Raw genomic sequence first — 24,895 nt, 5'->3', positions numbered from 1 at the left:
GCAATGCGGGGCAAAGGGCGGGTGTTGCACCAAATTGTGTCATTACGGGCCTGTCACCTGTCACTACGACCTAGGGGAAAACGGTTTAGTACCAAAGATTGGCAGTACGAATCCGGTGCTCGCTATAGTTAGTCAAAGGTAATAATCCTCCAGTCTTATATAAGTAATAATTTATTTATCTTGGTAATTGTCGCAATATTTGGGCTGCCGGGATTGCCTCATGCTGACCTACTAACAGCACGCGTCGTCACTCCTGAAATTTTTTGTGCCCCACCGTTACATAATCCTTGTTATCCTAGGTCGTCCTTATCGATTGCTTTGGTTTTTTCCGTCCCCTCTCGCGAAAACCCAGTTTCCTCGAACTCCTCCCGCGGAAAACTCCAGCTTGGGTGGTTTTCCAGGCGGTTTGCGGATTTTTGCGCACATGTGTCTTCTATTTGGCATTTCCGTCCTCGTCCAGTTTGACAGTTGCCAAAAATCCCTTTTAAATTTAGTTTTCACGTGACTGCAGTTTAGAAATTCTTTCGAACCTTTACACAACGACGCTTTTCCCCACAACAAATAGACGTGATGAGTGTGAGAGCAATCGAGCGCGCAAGGTCGCCCCGGTTTTGAGAGGTCCATTAGTGAGGTTAGGTTTGTGTTTTAGAGAATGTATCGGGCCAGAGCGATAGTCAGTGGCATCACCGGAGGCCACGGTCCCTTTGCCGGATGGCTCCTGGCCAAGAACGCAACGCCCGCCATCAGCTGTGCTACTGTGAGAAACTACAATGTACCTGTTGCTTCCGAGTCGTTCCTCAATGGAAGCTCCAGCCAGTATGTTGAGGATATGTACAACGCGTGGCTCGCCGACCCGTCGAGTGTGCACACCGTAAGTGTCCTCCAGTTCAGATTAAGAGATGATGAGTTGATAAAACTCTCAAGAGGGTAAAGGTTCAGGTCCAACTTTTGATGTAAAAACATTTCTACATGTTTAAAGTACCAGAACTGAATTGATAGATCCAGGCAAACTGACATCTATGAAACTGACTGACAAATTTTTTTTTTTTTGTTTAGTTGGTTACAAAAATTTTGACACCAAGCCTACCTACATAAACAGTTTGCATAATAGATGCAAAACATTGTAAAAAAAATCTATAAACAAGTGAGACGTAATTTTGCTACTTTTTATTTGGAGAAAAAAATTCTAATATGTATATATTTTTTTGGCAGAATAACTGCTCAACAGACCAAAAAACTTGAACAGCACATTACAAAATACAAATTACAAGTTGTTTTGGACCTAAAATAAATTCCTGAAGTACATACACCAAAGTTAGTCTGCTTGTTTGATACTAAAATGGTAGATGCAACACTGATGTATTTCAGGTTTTTAGAGATTTTACTCAATAAAGTGCGTGTTTTGCACCTACGCAAATGTAGGATTAAACAGACAACTTGAACGTAGAATATAATTTGTCACGAACTTGTGACGGTGGTCATGAGAATCGATGTGTCAGCAAGCGTACATGTTAAATATATTAATTAAGCAATTGTTAACAATTTTCCCTAATTCCGCATCATTCCGGTTTTAGCAACGTTCACTTGTGTCGATCACAGTCAAAACTATTAACTAAAATTACTTGTTTAAAAGTTGCGTCGTTACCTTTTTCTTTCATAAAAACGAGCAGTCAGGTCAGGTCAGGTGTGTATTTGAAAATAATGTTCAAAGTGGTTCGTATTTCACAATTAAATTTATACACCATAATGGAGTAACTCTAGATATTATAAAAAATTGTTCGACTTGGTGTATAAAGTACGCAATACTTATTATCATTTCATTTAGAAAACTTCACACCCAAATATTTTTTTGAGGAAATGGATGATCGCTCGAAGATGCTAAATTTGACGAATATGAGACGGATAAATATATTAATTGTAATGGAGATATTATCTATTGAGAAATCTTATAAAGCACTATGTACATCGACAAATATATTACCGATTAAAGGTTTTACATAACCTTCACAATTATAATTAAGTGTCGTGACTGACAACATTTTTAACTTAAAAATAGGCAGATGTATTACGTCACACTTGGGTGTAGTTCATTAATCCGAAACCTTCGACATTATCACGGTGGTCGATAGAATTGGAATTATTTATATATATAAAAACGCACCATTAAGGCTGCAGTCGAGGTTTTTCAAATAAATAATTGATGTCACATAATTCTTAGCAAAAAGCAAACCAACTCCATTCTGATAAATGAGGAATGAAATGTGTTTTTTTAGTAAGTTGCTGTCGCAGTCATAAAAATAGAAACATAAATCAAGGGCTTAATAAGGTAATTATATGTTGATAATGGCAGAGATAAAGGCGAAGCTCATCCGCGATAAACCTGAATTGTCAAAGTGTCGTTAGGTTGGCAATGTAGATAAAGTAACTAGTCATGCCAATAGATATTTTAATTTTTTATTTGTGGCAGCATTTTAAAACAAATGAAAATGTCAAATTGCGACAACACCATCTTCGTCAAATAATCTGATTCTGAATTAATTTCTCCTTTCGATTTTCATGTTTGCAGTTATTTTTACCGACCTTAAGTTTGACAATTCAGGTCTATAATGGATGAACTGTAAAAGTTATCCCAAATTGAAATCAACTTATTACTTGAAATATTCTAACAAAAACTGTTCGAAAAATGTGTGATCAAGTGGCCTGGCTTTTGTTTTGATTAACGAATGGCGTCAGCTGTCAAACGTCATTTATTTAGCGAACAAGTAGTGGTGTGATTTGTTTTCTTTTTTGCAAAGAACAGCTCATTTCAGAAGTAATCAACGAGAATTTTCCTGTTTTCTCAGTGTTACGTGATTGTTTTTGCCTGAAAAATTTAATATACGATAAAGTTATGATCAAAGGGAGATTGTGTATCGGAAGGAAATGTCCAACGACCGGTGTTTGTAAAAGAGAGATGTATTTATGAAGAAAAACGTTGGTTTAGTTTGTTTGGTAATTTTTGTTGGCACGTTTGCAGTCTTGGGATTCCTTCTTTCGGAATTCGGCATCCGGAGGAGCGGGCTACCAGTCCCCGCCGTCGTTGGCCCCCCTCGGCAGGAACGAAGTGCCGGCCACGTCGTTCCTGCCCGCCCTGAGCGGCATCGGCGGCGCCGGAGCCGTCAGCGACAAGGTGATCGACGATCACTTGGCCGTCCAAGCGATTATCAGGAGTTACCAGGTAACAAAAAAAAGTACAGCTGACGCCCCACCGAACCATCGACATTTGTTGCATAGTTATTTTTTTGAAACGAAGGAACGCGTGCCAAAGATTATTCCATCGCTTTAAGGGAGATCATGCGGCCGATCGCCTCACCACTAAGAGCCCCCTCTTTGGCACCGGTCCACCCGATCTCGAGCTATTTTCAGCGTGTGTTTTTATTTTTATTTGTTTTCGATTGGCAAGGATGATCGTTGCTTTATTATACATACGCGTGACCAGAAACAAATGAAAAGTTACCGGACGCGCTGTCGGCTCGAGACCCCAACTTGGAGAAGAGGTTCTGCGAGTTCGGGTCTCGTCCGCGACAGAACTTGAGAATGCTTCAAGGATTAAAAAAAATAACTATTTGGGACGACAGCGAATCAATCACGTTTAATATGCCACATCATCAGGCACGTGGTCATCTAGTAGCTCAACTGGATCCATTGGGTATCATGTATGGGGATCGTACGACGACAATTAGCGATAGAAAGGGCTCTCCACCTGATGAAATAACGCGTCAGCATAAACTAGGTACGACCCAAGCAAATGTTCTCAGTCTTTGATGTGCGAAAGTACACATTCGACTTTATCGAAGAAGGGTCGTAACAGTTTGAAACATAATCTGTATCGATTAACACAGTGCTTGTTTGTTGCTTTTTAGCTTTTTGTGTTGATTTTTCGTTTTGTGTTTTAATCGATTTGGCGTCTGGTGTCGGGTTTTTCTAACACTAACGGCTTCCCTGTCACTAATTAATTGAGTCGACTTGAAGGCAAGTAGAGTACCGCGGCAGAGTAGTACAATAGTAGAGGGTCGAGATGTGCGGTTTGGCGACGTCCCCCCCCGTTTGACAATTGCAATTTGTGCACTCGCCAATCTCCGATAGGAAGTGCAGAATACAATGATTATCTCTTCGAGTGTCCAGTACAAAGTGCGCACTCGAAGTTTTTATCTCTTTTTTTTTTTGACGAAGCACTTAAAATTTGAGCCGCTCTGTGACTAATCGTTGCGGCAAGGAGATAACTAGTTTTATGCTTAAATTATGATCGCAATAGTGTTGCATAAAAATGTTGCGCTTTAGGCAAGTAGCGATAGAAGTGTGTATCGAAACCTTTTAAACCTTGATGAATTTGGCAAGTGAAGTGTTTCTGTTTCGGGTTGATGTCACAACACATTTTCATTTCGATGCCAGGGACAAATTTTTTACGTCGCTTTATTTCTTCTGTTTATTAATTGGCGAAATACACCGAGTGATTTTTTTGTCAGCAAATTTTTGTTTTTATTTATTGTTGTGACGAAATCTTGTGCGGTCAACAGACACAAAATGACAACGTAGATGAAGTTTTATGACGTATTGAAATGCCCTTCGGATTTACAACTTACATCTTGATGTTATCGAAGAGTTTTTTCGATTTTTATCGTCAGAAATTTTACATTAAATGTTTAATTACTAAATAAAATCACAACAGTAAATAGGGGTGAAAACGGAGATTGAAGTTTTGGAAAGGATCCCATAAATTCACGCAGATAAGGTTCTACTTGCCAATAACGTTCTCATTTTCAAATTTATGTTTTAGAAGTAGGTAAAGAAGAATGTAAATTTTTTGACGATAGAAATACGACATTCGTCACATAAAATGGGAAAACCTTCTGCTGACATTAAGTTATGCGTTGTACATCCAAAAGCGACGCTTGTCAACTTTGTAATTCTAATTAGACATGTCCGTGTCCGCATGAAATGTTTGAATGAAATTACTGTCATTATAGTCCGAGAGCTGATGACGAATTTGGAGAAGGTATTTTAGGCAATCAGAAATTTAAAAAAATGTACTATTTGAATGTTAGTGAATCTGGAATCGACAGTCGCTAAGGGCGTTTGCGGTTATTTTACTACTGCGCAGCATATGAAACTTGCAAAAAATTTATCCCAAAAAACATACTTTAGGCAACTTGAAATTATACTGATTTTTTAGTTTAGCATTTATAGATTACAGAAATAAAAATGCCAGATTATTTGAACGGTTTTAAAGTCCAACCCGACTGCCCCAAAGTCATTTTTTTAGTATACGCAAAAAATATACTTTAGGCAGTCTGAAATTTTTATGGCAGATTTATTAATTGATATTAAAAATATGTGCAATAGAGCCAAACTAATACGAGGGTTTTAAATAATAACCCGACGCGAATAAACATTTTAAATAAGTGCGACAAAAAAGTCTTATGCGTATACATAGGTACGAGAGAGATAGTTTATCGATGTCTGCCAGCAGTAGCTAAGGAAGCCCTCGGCTTCGATAAAACTGTAACTATTAATATCTGAGAAAAATCATCGAAGAGTTCAACTTTGTTTGTAAAAAGTGCACATTGTTCAGTACTTTACTTATGTTGACAGCTGTTCATCTCCTAATAATGACGTCATCAATATTTTTTTTTCAATGACAAGTCCCACTTTTTTCTCCTTTTTCTAATAGATCTTCTCACTACCTAAACACCTAAACTACATTTCTATCGAATTTATTCCGAACTTTACGAACTAAACTAATTTTAATATAAAAGCCGTAAATTTATTAATGAAAATTCGAAAAATATTATTTCTAAACAAAGCAATTTGTTTCTGTTAATCTGAAATTATTGTTTTTTTTTCATATGTAACTTTAATTCAGACAATATTCATTCGCATATTTGAAGCAAATTTTTAATATTAGGTAATTAACATCACATTTATTTGGATAGAATATCTAAGCAGACATATGTATAAGCTCTATAGAAAAGAAAGGCGTTGCTGAAGAAAAGATTTGTTTAACAATCTATTTTAAAAAAACGAGCCGGGGCCGCCCCCATTAGCTACTGCTGGCAGACATCGATAAACTATCTCTCTCGTACCTATGTATACGCATAAGACTTTTTTGTCGCACTTATTTAAAATGTTTATTCGCGTCGGGTTATTATTTAAAACCCTCGTATTAGTCTGGCTCTATTGCACATATTTTTAATATCAATTAATAAATCTGCCATAAAAATTTCAGACTGCCTAAAGTATATTTTTTGCGTATACAGAAAAAATGACTTTGGGGCAGTCGGGTTGTACTTTAAAACCGTCCAAATAATCTGGCATTTTCATTTCTGTAATCTATAAATGCTAAACTAAAAAATCAGTATAATTTCAAGTTGCCTAAAGTATGTTTTTTGGGATAAATTTTTTGCAAGTTTCATACGCTGCGCAGTAGTAAAATAACCGCAAACGCCCTTAGCGACCCTCGAATCCAGATTCACTAACATTCAAATAGTATAATTTTTTTAATTTCTGATTGCCTAAAATACGTTCTCCAAATTCGTCATCAGCTCTCCGACTATTACTCCGTCGCCCCTACTTAAAAAATCTAAATGATATTCTGCCATTTTAATGACGGAATATGAAAAAAGACATCATTTTTACTATGCGTCTCTGGAGAAGGTGATAGACTTCAGAGAAAAGTTATGTGTGGGGTTGTTTGGATTCTATGATGCGAGTGCTAGAAAGATAACTCTCGCAGACAAAGATAATAATAATGCTAATACTAATCAAATTATTAATCAATATAACACATCAGACATCAAACTTGATGCAGTGTCAGGATGTTGTAATTTGGTAATCGTCAATTATTAAAATAATGGGGTTAACATCACATCTAATAATATCAAATTAACAATATGGTCATCCTCAATGGTGAAAACAACATTATCTAAATTAATTATAACTCACGAGCAGTCCTGATCTGAGTCAGCGACTCTCAATTAATTATTAATCACGAGCGGTCCCGATCTCAGTCAGCGACCCTCAATAGTCTCAATTAGTTATAAATCATTCAAAGGCTCGCCATCCCAATTGTATTTAATTATGATCACGATCATCATTAAAATCAATTATTAGAACAGGTAAACTCACCACAACACCAACAGAAACAGGTCACTCAGTACACTTTTGTACAAAAATGGGCTGTAAATATAAACACCGGTCCAGTTACGTTTAAGAACAACTAATTGATCCAAACTCACGAACGGTCGTCTAACAAAGAGATTATAAATATGATTTACATAACGTAGCGACTCAAAAACTATCGAAGAAAAATGGAGCAAAAACAGAAAAAAATCACACGTTGCGCCGTCCTACATAATCATGTAAGTTTTAAACATCGAATATTTTTATCGATTACAAAAATGAAATTTCACTGGTTGGTACAGTTAGAGACACGGAATTTCGGGCATCACTGTCAATATACTGTCAAAAAATGTACAATAGGCTTTACATTATTAATCTCAATGATTTCACATGCGATTGACGTGAACAGAAAATACATTTTAAAATTTTACTTTTGAATGTCACGTTGACAATAAAAAATGATTTATATCGCAATTTTTTGAAGTGACAGAAAAATAATGTCCGAAATTAACAAAATGGTCACCATTTATTATTTAAACAATAGTACAGCTGATTCATTTTGAAATATCCTGAAATTTTTCTAGTGTTAAACACTTTCCTTCGTAAATTATCGCATTTTTTACACAGACGTACTAAAAAGATGTCTTCTTCTATAATCCGCCATTAAAAATGTAGAGTATGGAAGTGTATAATGTGTGAGTAATGACGTGATAACTATACTATGTTACATCCCCCAATGTACCGACTAACATTCTAAAATTTGAAATTTGTAATGTTAAACGTGTCAGAACTAAAGCCATCTGAATTCTGAACCTTTCGCGCGGACACCCGGTACATCTTACTTTTACATAATCAAAATCTTCCGATAAATAAATAAGGGAGTTATGTATTGACTCGTATAATATACAATATACATATTCAAGATGTGGAATTTGAAGATTACCTGTGTAAATTCTTTGAATGCTGAATTAGCATTCAATACTGTTGAATAAAACAACTAATTATTATGTAACCTTGTAGTTTATGCCTTGGCGGATAATTCATTACAAATTAAATTATTACGTTTAATTACCTCGAGTCGTAAAAAATTATGACTATAATACCGTGACAACTGGTTTTATTACTGTTTTGTGCACAATCACATATTTTCTTTTTATATTTAGATTATATCATTGTAAACTTTTCCATTTAGCTCCACTGGTTATTAGTGTTAAAACAATTATGTATGTCATTTTCTGTTGCCGATAACTCGTATACAGCGGGTGAGCAACAATTACTGTTTGAGTTGGCAATAAAACTGGTGACTTTTATGTCATGTTCCAAACATTTTAACAATAAAAGATTACAAAAAAAACAAGACGTTTAAATTTGAAATTTATTTCAGCTGTCAATTATGACAATAAAACAAATGAAAATAGATACTGTCGCGAGCAATAAATTTTGGTCGTCAATGTCATTTCAAAATTTGGTAGATTGTCACAAATTTAAAAAAATTCCCTGCCTGATTATGCCCACGTCAGCTAAGTGTCAAAAAATTGAGAAAAAAATGACAATTAATGTCATACATACAACATAATGATAGGTTATGATATTTATGACTGTTTTACAATGGAGCATTTTCGATTGCGTCAAAGATTGACCTTGACGACTAAAATTTATTGCTCGCAACTGTACAATTCACAGACTTTCCAATTTCAAACTACAGAGTGTCGCAAAAAAATGGCGCGCAATCTCTTGAGTGATTAAGATATTTAAAGAGTAGAGTTAAATTTCGTTGTCAATTTTTTTTCCTTTGGCTAGTTTCCAAGTTATACAAAGTTTAAAGTAAGCAAATCGGTTGGTATGCACAATCAACTAAACCAATTTTACTTTGAGGTCAGTGTTGCCGCTGTTATTTTAGCGTATTTTGGTAGGTCATTACTCTAAAAAAGTCTGTGTTTTTTCACTACCCAAAGGGGTCTTGGAAAAATTAAAACAGTAAAGTAATTTATAATTCACCTGTAAAATTTGTTAATAAAGGAGATACATACATCTCTTTGAAATCAGCATATTTAAGAGCAAGTTGTACAAAATCTATTGTTCCGATCAAACTTTGTATTTACCTTACCAGACCTCTATTCTTTAAGACCCTTAGGAGATTGGGCGCCATGTTTGAGACACCCTATATACTATAGTTCACTATTTTGAATGCGTAAAACATATGTTCATTGTGCCTGCCTGCAGTTAAAAATTGGCACGTTTTTGAAAGAAGACTTATTTTTATTATTAAGCTATAAGTTATCTTTTTTAATGTTATACTGTTTGTATTTATTTAAATCAGAAATGGTTGTATTTCGACTAATGTTATCTCTGTTTTGGTCCAAAGATTAATACGTTTAGGTTGTTATCAATTTTAATTGTACAGGTTTCTAATTTTGTAGCCATAATAAAGAAAGAAAAAAATTCCAGTGCATCCCACAGAATTAATTATTTGTTCTTGGTTGCTGCGACATAAGTTACAGACTTTTTACATTTAGACAATAAAAGTACTAATGCTTTGCAACTTGCAACTACCAATATAAAATGAAAACCGGTTTTTATTATTTTTTTAAGATTGGACTTTATCCGATACGTCAATTTACGAAAATTTATGTATGTAATTAGAGTCACAAACACCGAATTTTCCACAGTACAAAAAATATTCTTGACACGATCCTTTTCTTTGAGATTATGCCATCTTTGGTTTTTTGGCACGTGATTAATATTAATGACGTTATTCTATCAGTTGTCTTACAATTAAGCATCAAAAGAATAATAATTATTTCCTCGATAATTTATCGGTATCTTTCTTTCAGTCTTCAGAAAGGTAACTGAAGTGGTACATTCTTCATAGTTGCAATCCAATAATATTGTTCTTTTGGAAAGGTAAATTATGTTTCCTCAAATATTTACCAATTTTCTTTAGATTCTTCACCGTACGCTCTCTCTACATTCTTTCAATTTTCTTTCCCATCCCATTTTCTTTATAAATGGAACAGAAACAAAGAAGCACCCAATTACGATGTCTTTGAATTCATCTCGATTGTTCTGTCATTTTTTGAACAGTTCCCATTCGATTAATAAGAGGTCTAGAGAACACCAAAACTTTTATTCATTTATTTTATACTGCTGCTTCTGCGAATCGTTGACAGAAACACATTTCATATTAACATCCACATCCTGTTCTTTCGTTGTTCTCAACGGCAACATCTCGATGTGGATATTCTGTAACTTCGGTACCTTTTTCTTCATCAGGTGATGTCTTACTTGAAGATACGAGAGAACCAAGGAAAAAATTATAATAGCGATTTGTATGTAGAATAGATGAAAATGATAAAATTAAAATGTAGCCCTAGAATAGTTATTTTTATATTAAGTGCGTGAAGAGAGTGTTTTTTATGCATGAAAAGGTCTTTTGCGCCGAGACGCAGGTCGAGGCAGTAAGCCTTTGAATGCACAAAAAACATCTTCACGCACGAAATGTAAACAAGAAAAAATAACATCGGCGAGTTTTGGGTTATTTTAAAACGGGAATAAAAATTAACAAATAAGGAAGCAAAAGTAGTTTATTTAGTTGTATTGACCATAATCAGTAGGCTAATGTGGATATATTTAGAAAAATTTGTGCGCGTAGTTGTATTTTTCCTTTTACTAAAACACTTAACAAAAAATTATTTATCTAGAAGATGTAAATAATTTATGTAGAAAGTAGTGCCAAAACGAAACTATTTGACATAAACACTCACAATAGCAAGAACATGTTGTTTTTTATTTTTTTTATTTGTGGTGCCAGTGGGCATTACAGAGTAACGGGCCTTCAAATAAATTTATATTTAGAGCAACCTATGGAAATTCAATTGCTTGCAACATTTTTCCAGCGTAGAAAATGACACAAGAAACGTTTGACATTTTAACGAAATAAAATTACGTTAGAAAATATTCTTAATTTTTGTAGTGCATTCTCCCTATTCCCCCTCTACGGAATATGAATATGAAATTGGGAAAAAGCTTACTATGTAACCTCCGGAGAATAATTATTGGTTACCTACAAAAATTACTTTACACTGTTAACAGAAGTAGAATGCCACCTACACCTACTCCAAATATATATTTATTTGAAGGCCCGATATTACAAACACATTTCGCAACGTATTTTTGTCTTCAACCGGAATCAAACAGTTATTAATTTCCTGAAGCACTAGACTTTGCACAAAATTTTAAGGAAAACAAACGAAAGATGTCACATTTATGTTTTTTATTTTTCCTTTGCTATATTACTACTCTGCGAGGGGTCGGAAGGACACACGAGCAACTATCGCTTATGTCACATTACTGTACTGAAACTTGTCAGAATTTCATGGTGTAGATAGCGGTGTTGGCTCGATTTTAGATCAGAGGACATCACATAGCTAAACTGGACCCGTTGGGCATCAACAGCGCCGATCTGGACGACAGGACGCCCCAGGAATTGCTCTATTCCCATTACAGTTTCGGTAAGGACTAATTCATAACATACCAGAAACGAAAAACGTCAACGATATGTACATTCGCTTGTTTACATTAATCGACGAACTAATCAACGACGATCGATCGAAACGTTGACCGAACGACAACCGTTCCGTCAACGCCAGCTCGAAGCATGACTTTTTTGTTCTTTTTATTTGTTTTTTTTTTTTTTTTCATTTGATCCTTTTTGTTATTTTACTTGTTTAATTTTGTTTGGCGTGTTTTATTTTTAACTCAGACAACCCGTCCAGGACTTACTCGGAAGAATTGAAGAGGCAGGTCCAGCAGTTCATGAAACGTAAGATCAGAACAAATTTATTCGCGTAAGCTTAGTTTATAGAGTCTAACTCCTCCAGGATAGTTTAATCTATAAACTCGGCTTACTTTGCACTTTGACAGAGTTTTTTTGAGGGTTGAGTTGTCGAGGGATGGGTCCCAGATAAGTATTGAGCCTTGTAGTGCATCAGTAGTTGCTAATCAAAATTTTTGACGTTTTCTTTTTATTTCTCCTTAACTTTCGTTCGCTTTCTAACACTCTAAAATGCTCGAAATGTTTCAAGCTGCTCGATACGACGACCATAAGAGCAACTTTATTTTGATTGTATTTTTAATTAGCTCCAGTAAAATAAAGTTGCTGGCTGTTATAGAACGGTCAGAGATTAATTTGTGATTGGTGCAGAGGACGACGACATGGACCGCGTTTTTAAGTTGCCGTCGACCACTTTCATCGGGGGCAAAGAGAAACAACTCCCTCTGCGCGAGATCCTTCGGAGGTTGGAGTTGACCTATTGCAGACACATCGGCGTGGAGTTCATGTTCATCAACAGTCTGGAGCAGTGCAACTGGATCAGGCAGAGGCTAGAAACTCCCGGTGCGATGGAGATCAGCGCCGACCAGAAAAGATTGATCTTGGCCAGGTTGACCAGAGCCACGGGGTAAGTCCTCCAGGTCGGTTTGTGTTCGCCTCCGCGGAAACGAGGGATTTCGTGCGCAGATTCGAGTCGTTCTTGGCCAAGAAGTGGTCATCGGAGAAGCGCTTCGGTCTCGAGGGCTGCGAAATCTTGATCCCCGCCATGAAGCACGTGATCGACAAGTCGACCGAGCTGGGCGTGGAGAGCATCGTTATGGGTATGCCCCACAGGGGGCGTCTCAACGTGCTGGCCAACGTGTGTCGCAAGCCCCTCCACCAGCTCTTCACTCAGTTTGCCGGTTTGGAAGCGGCCGACGACGGCTCCGGCGACGTGAAGTACCACCTGGGGACCTACATCGAGCGGTTGAACCGCGTCACCAACAAGAACATCCGCCTGGCGGTGGTCGCCAACCCCTCGCATCTCGAAGCTGTCGATCCTGTTGTCCAGGGGAAAACAAGAGCCGAACAGTTCTACAGGGGCGACGGCGAGGGCAAGAAGGTCATGTCGATCCTCCTCCACGGAGACGCCGCCTTCTGCGGTCAAGGCATCGTTTTCGAAACGATGCACTTGTCGGACCTGCCCGACTACACCACCCACGGGACCATCCACATCGTGGTCAACAACCAGATCGGCTTCACGACGGACCCGAGGCACTCGCGGTCGTCGTCGTATTGCACAGGTAACTACGGTCCAGAGCCGGTGGAGACCTCGATGACGCTCGCGTCTTTCAGATGTCGCGCGCGTCGTCAACGCGCCCATCTTCCACGTGAACTCGGACGACCCCGAGAGCGTGATGCACGTGTGCAACATGGCGGCCGAGTGGCGGTCCACCTTCCACAAGGACGTCGTCATCGACATCGTCTGCTATCGGCGCAACGGCCACAACGAGATCGACGAGCCGATGTTCACGCAGCCGCTGATGTACCGCAAGATCAGGAACACCAAGTCCGCCCTGGAGAAGTACTCCGAACAGCTGGTCAAAGAGGGAGTCGTGACGTCCGAAGAGGTGAAGGACGTCAAGGCCAAGTACGAGAAGATCTGCGAGGAGGCGTTGGAGGGCGCCCGCAAGGAGACCCACATCAAGTACAAGGACTGGTTGGACAGCCCCTGGTCGGGATTCTTCGAGGGGAAGGATCCGCTCAAGGTGAGTCCGACCGGCGTCAAGGAGGACACTCTGGTCCACATCGGGAAGAGGTTCTCGTCGCCGCCGCCGAACGCCGCCGAGTTCGTCATTCACAAGGGCATCGAGAGGATCTTGAAGGCGAGGATGGAGATGGTCGAAGCGAGGACGATCGATTGGGCGTTGGGTGAGGCCATGGCTTTCGGGTCGCTGCTCAAAGAGGGGATTCACGTGAGGTTATCGGGACAGGACGTGGAGCGCGGTACTTTCTCACATCGTCATCACGTTCTCCACCATCAGACCGTCGACAAGGCCACTTACAAGTAAGTGATTGTTTTCTTTTTTTATGAGAAAACCAAATTAGGCAGAAAAAATATCAATGGTAATGATAATTATTTGCCTCATTTCTCGTATCCAGACCCTTGTGCAACCTGTACCCCGACCAGGCGCCCTACATCGTCTGCAACAGCTCCCTCTCCGAGTTCGGCGTGCTCGGCTTCGAGCTCGGCTACTCGATGACCAACCCCAACGCGCTCGTCATCTGGGAGGCCCAATTCGGCGACTTCAACAACACCGCCCAGTGCATCATCGACCAGTTCATCTCTTCGGGTCAGGCCAAGTGGGTGCGCCAGAGCGGCCTCGTCATGCTCCTCCCGCACGGCCTCGAGGGCATGGGTCCCGAGCACTCCAGCGCCCGCCTGGAGCGCTTCCTGCAGATGTCCTCCGACGACCCAGAGTACTTCCCACCAGAGAGCGACGAGTTTGCCGTGCGCCAGCTCCACGACATCAACTGGATCGTCGCCAACTGCACCACCCCGGCCAACTTCTTCCACATCATGAGGAGACAGATCGCCCTGCCGTTCAGGAAGCCGCTCATCATGATGACTCCCAAGAGTCTGTTGCGTCATCCGGAAGCCAAGAGCAGCTTCGACGACATGCTGGAGAACACCGAGTTCAGGAGGGTCATCCCCGACGAGAGCCCCGCCAGTCAGAATCCGCAGAACGTGAAGAAGGTGTTGTTCTGCACCGGTAAGGTGTACTACGATCTGAAGAAGTCGCGCCAGGACAGGAAGTTGGACAGCGACATCGCCATAACGCGTGTCGAACAGGTGAGGAACGAAATCAGAAAAAGTGTCGAGCAAGAACAATTGAGAGAAATATTTTGTGCAGATATCACCGTTCCCATACGATTTGATCAAGAGCGAGTGTGCCAAGTACCCCAACGCTCAGCTGAGTTGGGCTCAGGAAGAGCACAAGAACCAGGGGGCGTGGAGCTACGTCCAGCCCAGATTCGAGACGGCTCTGACCGGTTCGAGAGACGTCATGTGAGTATTTCGTTCTTGTTTCTTTCGCTTCCGTCGAAATGTCGTTGTGAAGATATGATTCTAGCTCGGTTAATAAACTGTTTCAGTGAGGATAAAGACAGTAGAGGTTGGTTCGCTAAGTTGTTTTCAAGCAACGAGCCTAAACCTCCGCCAAAACCAGAGACTGAAACTTTACCAGAAACTAGAGTCGTTAGGTGAGAGCCGCAGTCGTATCTTCACGTTTTTTAATTTTTTGGTTTTGGCTTTTGTTTAACGCTTATTGGTAGATGATGAGCGAATTCCGAGGCGAAACTGCATTTGTCGAGGCGGTGCAAGAGTTGTAGCGAATGGAAACACAAAAATAACATTATGATTTTTATTGTTTTAATTTTTTTTTTCAGGGCGTATAGTGACAAAAACAGCAAAATGTCATTAGGTGTTACCAAATTTACAAAAAAAGTAAATCTCGAGCATTATTTCAACTTCATGGAAATAATTCATGAAGAATTCGTCCGAGGTTTAACTTTTACCGTCAAAAAAGTGTTAAAAAAATCTAGAAACGGAAACATTCAAAGAACTGTTTCAATGAAAAAGTGTTTATTTGGTAGAAATTATTTAACGATTGCAGTAATTTCAATTTGGTGAGTGGGTAATTTTTAAAAACGTGTTCTGAACGTTATTGAGAGGTTCAGATTTTTCGGGAAAAGTGAGGTTATGTCTATATCGGACGTAATTTATTATTTTTTTTTAAATAAAATTTACCTCCTACCACAATGTTTCATGCAAATTTTCATAAAGAAGGGAACCGAGTAGACAACAATTTTAATAATTATGTTTATAACGCGCATCTCGAATCTAACCCTGTTAGGTTGGCGCAGTTGGTTGGTTTCGTCTTTGAATTTGCCAAGCACCGCTAGCTGTCTATGTAGAAGTGCACTTTTGCGTGTTTCGATGACGTATCCGTACTGATCTTTTTGTATTTTTCAGTTACGTTGGCAGACCGACCGCCGCCAGTCCCGCCACCGGCAGCAAAGCCCAACATCTGAAGGAATTGTCGCACCTCTTGGATGACGCCATGGCACTGTAGATCTAACAAACCCGAAAAACTCATCGATCCGCAATCAAACAAACAACCGATAAGAAATATTTATTGTAGTGTCACTTAATTTATTTTAGTCGGATAAATTTTAAAGGCACTGAATAATTTTAAAGTTGAATGTAATTATGTAAATAGCATGTCGCACCTGTATATTGTTGTCTATTACGTTACCAACAGTGCAAGGTTTTCGACTCTTAACTAGTATTAATCTTAACGGAAGAACGGTTGAGGCTAAGAGTATTTTAAAATGTTATTTATTTATTGTAAGGATGGAAACTTTTGAATGACACTATTGCTTAAGGACTGACACTTTCATTTCGACCTTCCGTACAGTCTGAATCCGCTTCCTGTCCACCTCGCGAGAAAATTGCATCCTGGCAAGTGGGTTGAAGAATTTTCTGTCCGAGGACTTGCAGAACTTCGCCTGGGTGTAGGGATTTCCAGCCAGAGACTAACGTCGAAGAGCAAGTCACGCGTCGCGCCTTATTTTGGTCATACATTAACCCCAAGCGTTCGGTTGTACCGTTGAATGAGCAGATGTATGTAGAAGTGGAATGCCTGTATATTTTTGGGTGCGCTGAAAATACACTGCGTCAAAAAAGTTAAGGATATTGATGTATGATGTTTAAGAACAACAAAGGAAGAAAAGGGAACATAATCAATACAAATGTTTAATTCCATTCATTTTTAGCTAAATCATTACAGAATGGAACCAAAAAAAGTAAAACTTGAAATTAAATAATATTAAAATTAAATTCAATAATTTTTGTTTTAATTTCTAACAATGAGTATGTAACCGTATAGCTTCTCGAATGCGATGTGGCATACTACGAATAAAGTTGTCAATCTCCTGGGGGATCTGCTGCCACAAAATAGGGAGCAACTCACTCAATTCCTGTGTGAAGTTCTAGGTAAATGTTTTATTTGCAGATGCTTGTATTTAGCTTGCTTGCAAAGTCCAGTTTATTGATGAAAAGATGCTGTAAGACTGTAAAGATGTTTCAAAAAAAGATGGGAACGTTAATTTTTTTCGATTTTCAAAAGGCATTGCTTTGAGAAAAATATGGATAAAACAGTGTTACAAAAATAAAAAATTTAACGTGGAAACAAGCACGAGTTTGCTCAGAACATTTCGAGGAATACGATTTCCAGAATTTAATGGAAATTAAATTGATGCATTGTAAAAGTCAAAAGGTTGCTTTTAAGCAAAGACGCCGTAGAAAAAAAAATATCAAAAATAAATTTAAAACCAGCCGTTGCTCAAGAATTTAACAGTGAACAAAGAACAATTCGTCATGAAAAGAAAAATCACAAATGTCAAATCAATCAACTTTTAATATCACACACAAAAGAGAATTATACAGGGTGTAACAAAAATAAGTGCATTAATTTTAACTGATAATACATAGTACTCATCAATTACAACAACTTTTCTAAGTATTTTTTTTTTTTCGAAAACAACTTCTGAAGGGTTTTAAAAATTATTTTAAATTTACTAAAACTGCTTTCCAGACTATCAAACGATTTTAATCACGATATACATAAGAACTTCTTTCTTCTTCTTCTTTCTATCATCATTTTAATCTATAGTCGTTTTCAGTGACATCCGTGCTGTCACTATGACAGAATGTTGGCATTACTTGCTGTTTCAGTTTAGTAATTTTGAATTTCCTAATTTGGCAATTTAGCTTGACGCGACAAATTGACAAATTCAAATTATTTTCTATTATTTCAAACAAATCAAAGAAAACATGTCGTCTGATTTGGATTCCGAGGATGACCTGGTTTAACCATGTTTTACACCATGTTGAAGACTGAATTTTATTATTTGTTGTTGATGTTTGACGAAATGGCAATTTTATTTTACCATAACCTCAATTTCTTGTTTGACATTTTTTTAACTAGGATTTGCTTATACCTACTCTGAATCCTGGTTATGAATTTGTATGTACAATCTGCACCAATATATTAAAAATGACACTGACAGCACGGATGTCGTTGAAAACGACTATAGATAGTTACATTTACTAAAGAAATAAAAGTGGTAACAAACGAAAGTGAGACCTTTTTATTCATCAAATGCAATACGAAGGGAATAAAAACATTCAGTTTTTGCGATTCCTGTTTAAGAAAATGTTCAGATTTATAAAATTGCATTCAACGTGAACGTCTCTGGGAGCCTCACTGCAGTTTGCGTCGTTTTTCAACAACTGACTTATTGGCTTGTTTGCAGTTCTTGTCTATCTTTTTACGAAATCCTTGAAGCCCACATTTCGAGACATACACATTTTCTCTTTTTTTTTAATCTAAGTTAGAACACATTTTTGATGTCCTTCACAACATTACAATGTGGTCTCTTGTGCAAGCAACAAAGAAGAGAATATTAGAACATACCGGGTGATTTTAAATGAATGCGACTTTTTTTCATAGGTTGGTAATATTGTTGTTGGTTATTCTGCTTTTTAATGTGATAGTTGAAATAAACATAGGCGTCCTCGCCTATTTGATACAATTTATTAATACATAAAATGTCAAAATGACGTACGTACGCCAATGTGTTGATTACGGTATCAAGTTTGCCAAAATAATTTAGGAAAAATGTTCCCAACTTAAGAAAACAAATCACAATCATTTAAAATCACTCGGTATCATTAAAAGTAGAAGTGAGTCTTTTTGTGCCAAACCCAGAGATTGAAGACCGAAACGAAGTCGATGCGGCAACTGAGCGAACAAAATGCAAGAATTGTGTGATTGATATTATGTATTTATAATAACTAGCTTTCTTTTTGTATTGTTGGCTTCTAAATACAAATGCGTTACGTAATGAAACCAGTGCTGTAATGAACTGCATTACGCAACTCACATAACTGTAAACGAGTGTGGTTATAACGACTTAGAGTAACATTCCGTTAACATTATTGTGAACACTGGACTACTAACATCACCATCGCCATCTCCACTAACATTATAACATTACCACTAACATTAACACTATTGTGACAGACCCATTATCCAAGCAGCCGTAGCTAAATTCTATTGTGTAATTAATACTAACAGACCTGCCTTACCAAGTGACACGTGCCAAGTTAAATCACTTAATTCTGCTTGATTAATTTTTAAATCATATTTACCATAACCGATATTATGGAATAAATACTTTTGACAATCTGTAAAGCAAAATAGGATAATGCATATTTAGAAGAATGTTTTAAACAGCGAACACACCTGGACACCCAAGTCATAGTTGACGCTGTAATTTTCTGTAAATTTCACTCTGTGAGTCTGCATGGCGTTAGTCAGCATTATCAAGTAGATTTTTTTATTGTTTTTATCGAAATTGTACCAGTTGAGTGCGTGAAGAGCAGCGACTATCTCTTCCGACTGAAAAATACTCAATACATTTTCTTCACGAAACGTAACACTCACTTGGTCCTCGACGGTCTGACCTGACCAAAACAAAGCCGAAAACACTGCAGCCGTACCTATAGAAAGCAATGCGAGACGTAAACAATACCCCTCGGTTAAATTTCCCTGGAATTGAGTTTAATCAAAATAAAGTTAACTGAATTGTAATTACTCACAGATAATAGGTGAAGGACGATGCCGATGCCTAAGAGACAACCGCAAATCGAGAATACCCCGATCAGGTTGGTGATTTCTCTATTTTTTCGCTCTATCAACCTAAAACAAAAAAATGTCTTACCAGAAACAGTGATATGAATGATATACTCGACGAATTTCACGGATCGTTTCACACAAAACACCAGTCTCAGGTGGATTCTTTTTTGGTACTCGTCATCGTAAAATAATTTTTCTTCGTTCGTTTGTCGCTCGCAACTGTCCAAGTTGGCTACGTGTTCTTTCAACAATGTAGACTGGTATCGTCCGTGTTCGCTGTAATAGATTATTTGGTAACCGTGCACGATCATGAAGTAACCCAGCATCAGAAAAGTCATTCTGTAAATCGAGCTGAGATACTTCTCCTGATTTGGAAAGTAGTTGTGGAACAGGTAGAAGGCAACGAAAGTGTCAACGTCTTCGGACAAGGGAACGAGATAGAGACAACCTCCGACGATCGATATTAAGAAATTGACGACGGCGAAAATCGTCATGAATGTCGCTTGATTTTTGATTTGACGGTGAACTTTCTCGCCCGCGCTGTCGATGGTCCACATTTCTACTTCGTTCTTTATGTTGCTGATCAGTTCGCCTCTGAACAAAAGTGTCCAGATGGCGAGCAACGGCTGGAAGTTGCGTCGTAAAATCGAGATTTTACAAAATAACAGAATACTCACGTAAAAAGTTGCCAAGTAAGATGGAACGAAATTCATGAACTGTTTTCGATTAAATTTACCGAGAAGGAAGTAAGTCCCCACCAAAGTTATCGTTCCGTGTATTGCTAGCACCAGCCACAAGAGTATTTTCGAAATTTTATATTGAAAAACGTCCGAAGAGACAAATTTCAATGTTTTGAGACAGTCATCTGAGAAAAAAGAGTGAAAGTTAGGGCAAGTCATATTTCGTTAATATAGTGCTTGCATCTTCGTAAGGAATTCTGACTTAAGACCTAAATAAACCGAACAAAGATCCTACTTAAAGAAATGTATTGTCATATTGTGCCTGTCAATCACTAGACGGTCTCCCGGAAATATTTTGAGTACTACCCCAAGTAATTTTTTTCTCCGAGACCGCCTAATGATTGACAGGTACCATATCACCATAAATTTTTTTAAGTAGGGTCTTTGTTCGATTTATTTATGACTAGAGGTCGCCCAGCGATCGAAATTCGACCGTTTTCATTAAATTTTTAAATTTGAACGTTACTGAGATTTTTTTTTATCAAAGAGTACCTCTATAATTATCGCATATAATTTTTTTGAATTTTGTTCTAATACGTCAGCTGCGAGCGTTTACAAATACCTCATTTCATTATGCACTAATTTTCGAGTTATTTGAAAAATACGAACGATAGGAAAAATGAGGCATAGTTTGGCTATGCCATATTTAAAAACAATAAATAACATGTGTTTCGTATTTTTAATACCTATATTTTTATTGAAACAAAAAAAACCGGGCGGTTAAAAAAATTAAATGTCTTGTTGAACTTAAAATAAAATTTCATCGTTTGCTAAATGCCCTTGGCCGTTACATTCAGAAATATAAACTCTCAAACCATTGAATGATCGAACTCTATTTGCTGGGACGTACAGTTGAAAACTGGCTGCCTCAATAAAATTGCAATTTTTATTTATTGTCATCGCAAATGCAGCTATAATTGCAAATTGACTTCTTTGAAAACTAAATGGTAAAATAGTACCTGAATATGTTAAATTTATACGTGGAATCAAAATTCTCTTATTGCGTTCCGTTCCAGTTAAAACTTCGCAATCAATAGCATTGCGATGCATAAACTTGATGCGTATTCTTGTTCCATAGACTAATGATTCCTTTGAATTTAAGTTTGTGATCAGTAAAACGTGCAATTAACTTTCAATACTAACTTATGTGGTGGCAAATCACTAATAGTCAATGAATTTTGTATTTCACTCCGAAGAGTGTTTTTATGAATAATCTAAATAAACTCCCTCTTGGAGTGGATTTCACTGCGGGGGGATTAAATCAATTACAAATCATCCACTCCGCATTCGCTCCAAATTACCAAATTTACTCCGCATTTACTCCGCTAATTTTTTACAGTGTATGAATGTTTTGATATTTGTAACAACCAATTTAAACATTTATGCACCAAATTAAATGGCTCTAAATAGGCTACAAAAAGCCCTAAAAAATTCACATATAGATCCAAGGGTTTCAGGACTAAACTGTTAAAAAAAATTTTTTTCAAATGCGAACACATAATTTTTTTTAACACTTCTGATAGAGATTTTTATTCTTAAAAGAACAGTGTATCACAAGTGTACACTTACCTACCCAAAATACAAAAAAAGTTACAAGCACTATACCTGCCATGAGTTTTTTCTTTCCGTAATCCATGTTCGGAGTTGGACCTAGTACTAAATTAAAAATTGTGTATGTTGGAAGAATATGCCGTGGTAACCATGGATGTGTGATAAATGTCGTCGTTAACAGTATTACATATGTAGCCATCATCATTAATTTCAGTATATCTTCGGCCATGGTGATAATGCAAGATCGATACGTTTTTGATTTATTTATGCGATTGTTTCTTGATACTTATTCCACCACGTTGGTCTGTCATCAAAAATGTCTGCTCTGGGAATTGAGATTTTGACGAAATAGGTCTACAGTCGACATATTTTCAGATTTCTCTCGGCATAGAACCAAATTACCACAACGAAATTTATCCAATTCTTACTGAACACCTTTCTTAAAAAATTCTTCCAACTCGTTGCAATTGATTCCTTTAATTAAACAAAGTTCAATATGTTTTATACAAGGTCTAGGTCTGACGTCACCGCATAACCAAAAAATGTAGAAAACTGCATTTAATTATTGGAAGAAATGGTGGATGCGCCAGGATATTTCCTCGATCAAAATGTAAATGTCTCTCTTTCTCTTATCGGGTGATCTTGGTCAAATGTAAAAATTGTGTTTTATAGATTTCATAATGACCAATTGAATGCGGAAAACCACTAAACTAAAATGCGATCTGCGATCTGCTCGTTGGCGACCAAGATCGCCTGATCCATTTCGAAACCCCCGAAATCGCGAAGATGCTGCACAACGTTTACAAAGTTTCGTGCATTGGGAAGTATTCTGTGAGAAAACCTTTCACCGTACATTTGCCGTGCTAGCTTTGAATGTCCACGGGCTTCGCCATAGATCAATACCATATCGGTTTTCTCCCGGTTGGTGAAAGCCATTTGTGATTTAAAATAAGGTTAACATCGAGGTTCTTGTCGAAGTGACTAAATTTTGAATTAAATGACAACAAAAAAGTCTATGATTTTTTTTTTAATTCATTGAATCCCAAACTTTTTTTGAAAAACTTTTAGCCCCTTTTTCTCGAAAAATATCAACATTTGTATAAGGCATTATTGGTTCAATCGCTACCTATTGTGGGGTTCTACCACTGGTTAAAATATCTGCACAACTTTCAAAGTCACCCTGTATAAACAGAAAAAAACAGTTGTCACGATGACATAATTCAATTGATAAATGACCGAATGTAGACTTGTACTCTTGTACGGCCACGTCGGAATCCATAAAGAACCTCATTTAATTATAGGAAACGAAAGTGCCTAACTGCCTACTGATGTAATGATGTAATCTCAATAATATCCCAACAGCTAGCGATAAAGAATGAACTAATTACAGCACTTTTCTTTTAGCTTGAAAATGTAGGTTATGTGAATAATACAAATTAATGTACAATTAATACCCATAACAGTATGTTACGGAACAGGTGTACTCTTTCACTAACGAAACAAAATCTAAATAGCTACATGTTTTGTTACAAGAAAATTCATAAAAGTCAGGAGCACTGAATTTTCTTATTTTTAACGCATGTAGATCAGTCTTTTCTGAGTTTCAATGGCACGCTTTTTCAAATGTACAGTCGCGGACAAAAAAAAGTAGGACAAGCTTATTAAGAAATTTAGCCAAAATTGAGTTGAGTAAACCGGGGTTAGTATAATAAATAAATAAATATTTTCATAGTAACCATAGAAAGGGCAAGCAAATTTACATTAGCGAAAAAAACATTGTCCTACTTTTTTTTGTCCGCGACTGTATGTAGGTTATGTTTGAGACAAGAAATGTCATTATGTCTGACGTAAGAAATGAAAAGTTTTGACATTCTGCTTGTCTCGGTAACATCAAAATTGACAACCACAAGAATGAATTAAACTATAGAATATTTGATGTACTCGATTTTTTTGCAGTCGACTGTACAAAGATTTCACTTGTCTACGACGCCGCAAGAAATTATGATACAGTTAAATGCAAAACGTTTTGGTCGTGTAATTAATAGATATTTCACTTTTTTAAAAAATTACTTCATCTTTAACGTAGCAGCTAATAATTGTTTCGGATTTTGTAAAATACAAATCCAACTAGAAAAGAGCAACAGAGACACAATGTTTCTCTTTTCGTAAAAATTCTTCGCGAATGAGCCAAGTACCCCAACGCTCAGAAATATATGAGAATATATGATTCTAGCTCGGTTAATAAACTGTTTTAGTGAAGATAAAGACAGTAGAGCTAATTCCGAGACGAAACTGACTTGTGGAGGCGGTGCAAGTGTTGACAAAACGCGAATGAAAGCACACAAAACTGAAACTAGAATTCTTATTATTTTTATTTTTTCTGTCAGGGGGTATGACGACTCAATTATTCACGTTTTTGTTTTGTGTGATTCGAGATGTTGTCCGCCTCTTCGGGGACGTGACGAACGACCGTAATTAGTCACCGTTGACTGGGGTCAGTAGAGAATGAAGTAATGCGTTACATTTAAAATTTAAAAGTAAACGAAATTAATCATGACCTGTGTAATTTCTCAATGAATTAGGAGCTCAAAATAGCCTTTGGAATTCAGAGCGGGAGTTCGAAACGTTGCAAGCAGCAATTTGCCTCGCATAAATTGATAATAAAATAAGAAATGAAACCTAGCATTAGTTAAATAACAAAATCTTGTCTTTGTACTTGTGAGCAACGTAAAGTACAGTAAAAATCAATTTTTAGGTTAGGGTCAATGGTGACGTAACATCAACACCGTCAGTGCGGAATGACATATCGTGAAAAACAACAAATTTAGTTTTTAGAACAATTTGCGCACATTTTTGACTCTTAACCAGTC

General features: G+C 37.4%; 2 protein-coding genes across 11 annotated transcripts; one reads left to right on the top strand and one right to left on the bottom strand.

Annotated features, from left to right (window-relative positions):
* On the top strand, positions 1-16,419 carry LOC138132077 (2-oxoglutarate dehydrogenase complex component E1-like). Of its 8 annotated transcripts, none has more exons than XM_069049418.1 (12): positions 1-138; positions 650-871; positions 3,017-3,217; positions 11,567-11,669; positions 11,921-11,980; positions 12,362-12,617; positions 12,677-13,272; positions 13,325-14,036; positions 14,132-14,822; positions 14,884-15,038; positions 15,125-15,232; positions 16,005-16,419. In XM_069049418.1, the coding sequence occupies exons 2-12, from the start codon at positions 653-655 to the stop codon at positions 16,102-16,104; spliced, it is 3,201 nt and encodes a 1,066-aa protein (XP_068905519.1). In that variant the 5' UTR covers positions 1-138; positions 650-652; the 3' UTR covers positions 16,105-16,419. The 8 variants fall into 8 exon arrangements, with proteins under 8 accessions (XP_068905519.1, XP_068905520.1, XP_068905518.1 ...); XM_069049419.1 differs by having other exon boundaries at positions 123-138; positions 637-871; XM_069049417.1 differs by lacking the exon at positions 1-138 and adding an exon at positions 556-576.
* On the bottom strand, positions 16,184-24,780 carry LOC138132084 (uncharacterized). Of its 3 annotated transcripts, none has more exons than XM_069049447.1 (6): positions 22,080-24,780; positions 20,412-20,599; positions 19,698-20,360; positions 19,543-19,647; positions 19,342-19,497; positions 16,184-19,283 (listed from the first exon to the last, which is right to left on the bottom strand). In XM_069049447.1, the coding sequence occupies exons 1-6, from the start codon at positions 22,252-22,254 to the stop codon at positions 19,233-19,235; spliced, it is 1,338 nt and encodes a 445-aa protein (XP_068905548.1). In that variant the 5' UTR covers positions 22,255-24,780; the 3' UTR covers positions 16,184-19,232. The 3 variants fall into 3 exon arrangements, with proteins under 3 accessions (XP_068905548.1, XP_068905549.1, XP_068905546.1); XM_069049448.1 differs by having other exon boundaries at positions 19,342-19,647; positions 19,698-19,797; positions 19,846-20,360; XM_069049445.1 differs by having other exon boundaries at positions 19,342-19,647.
* Between the last annotated feature and the right edge of the window lie 115 nt (positions 24,781-24,895).

Source organism: Tenebrio molitor, chromosome 5 (genome assembly GCF_963966145.1).
Source record: "Tenebrio molitor chromosome 5, icTenMoli1.1, whole genome shotgun sequence".
In the NCBI taxonomy this organism is placed as follows: Eukaryota; Metazoa; Arthropoda; class Insecta; order Coleoptera; family Tenebrionidae; genus Tenebrio; species Tenebrio molitor.
The sequence above is the reverse complement of the archived record's forward strand: the minus strand, read 5'-3'. Positions and strand labels throughout refer to the sequence as shown.

Coding starts and splice junctions, on each gene's coding strand:
- LOC138132077 (XM_069049417.1), top strand. Junction 11,670..11,920: donor CTATTCCCATTACAGTTTCG/GTAAGGACTAAT, acceptor TTTTTAACTCAG/ACAACCCGTCCAGGACTTAC. Junction 15,039..15,124: donor ACCGGTTCGAGAGACGTCAT/GTGAGTATTTCG, acceptor AAACTGTTTCAG/TGAGGATAAAGACAGTAGAG.
- LOC138132084 (XM_069049445.1), bottom strand. CDS start 22,254: ATGGCCGAAGATATACTGAAATTAATGATGATGGCTACATATGTAATA. Junction 19,648..19,697: donor TCGTCCTTCACCTATTATCT/GTGAGTAATTAC, acceptor ACTCAATTCCAG/GGAAATTTAACCGAGGGGTA. Junction 19,284..19,341: donor ACTATGACTTGGGTGTCCAG/GTGTGTTCGCTG, acceptor TTTGCTTTACAG/ATTGTCAAAAGTATTTATTC.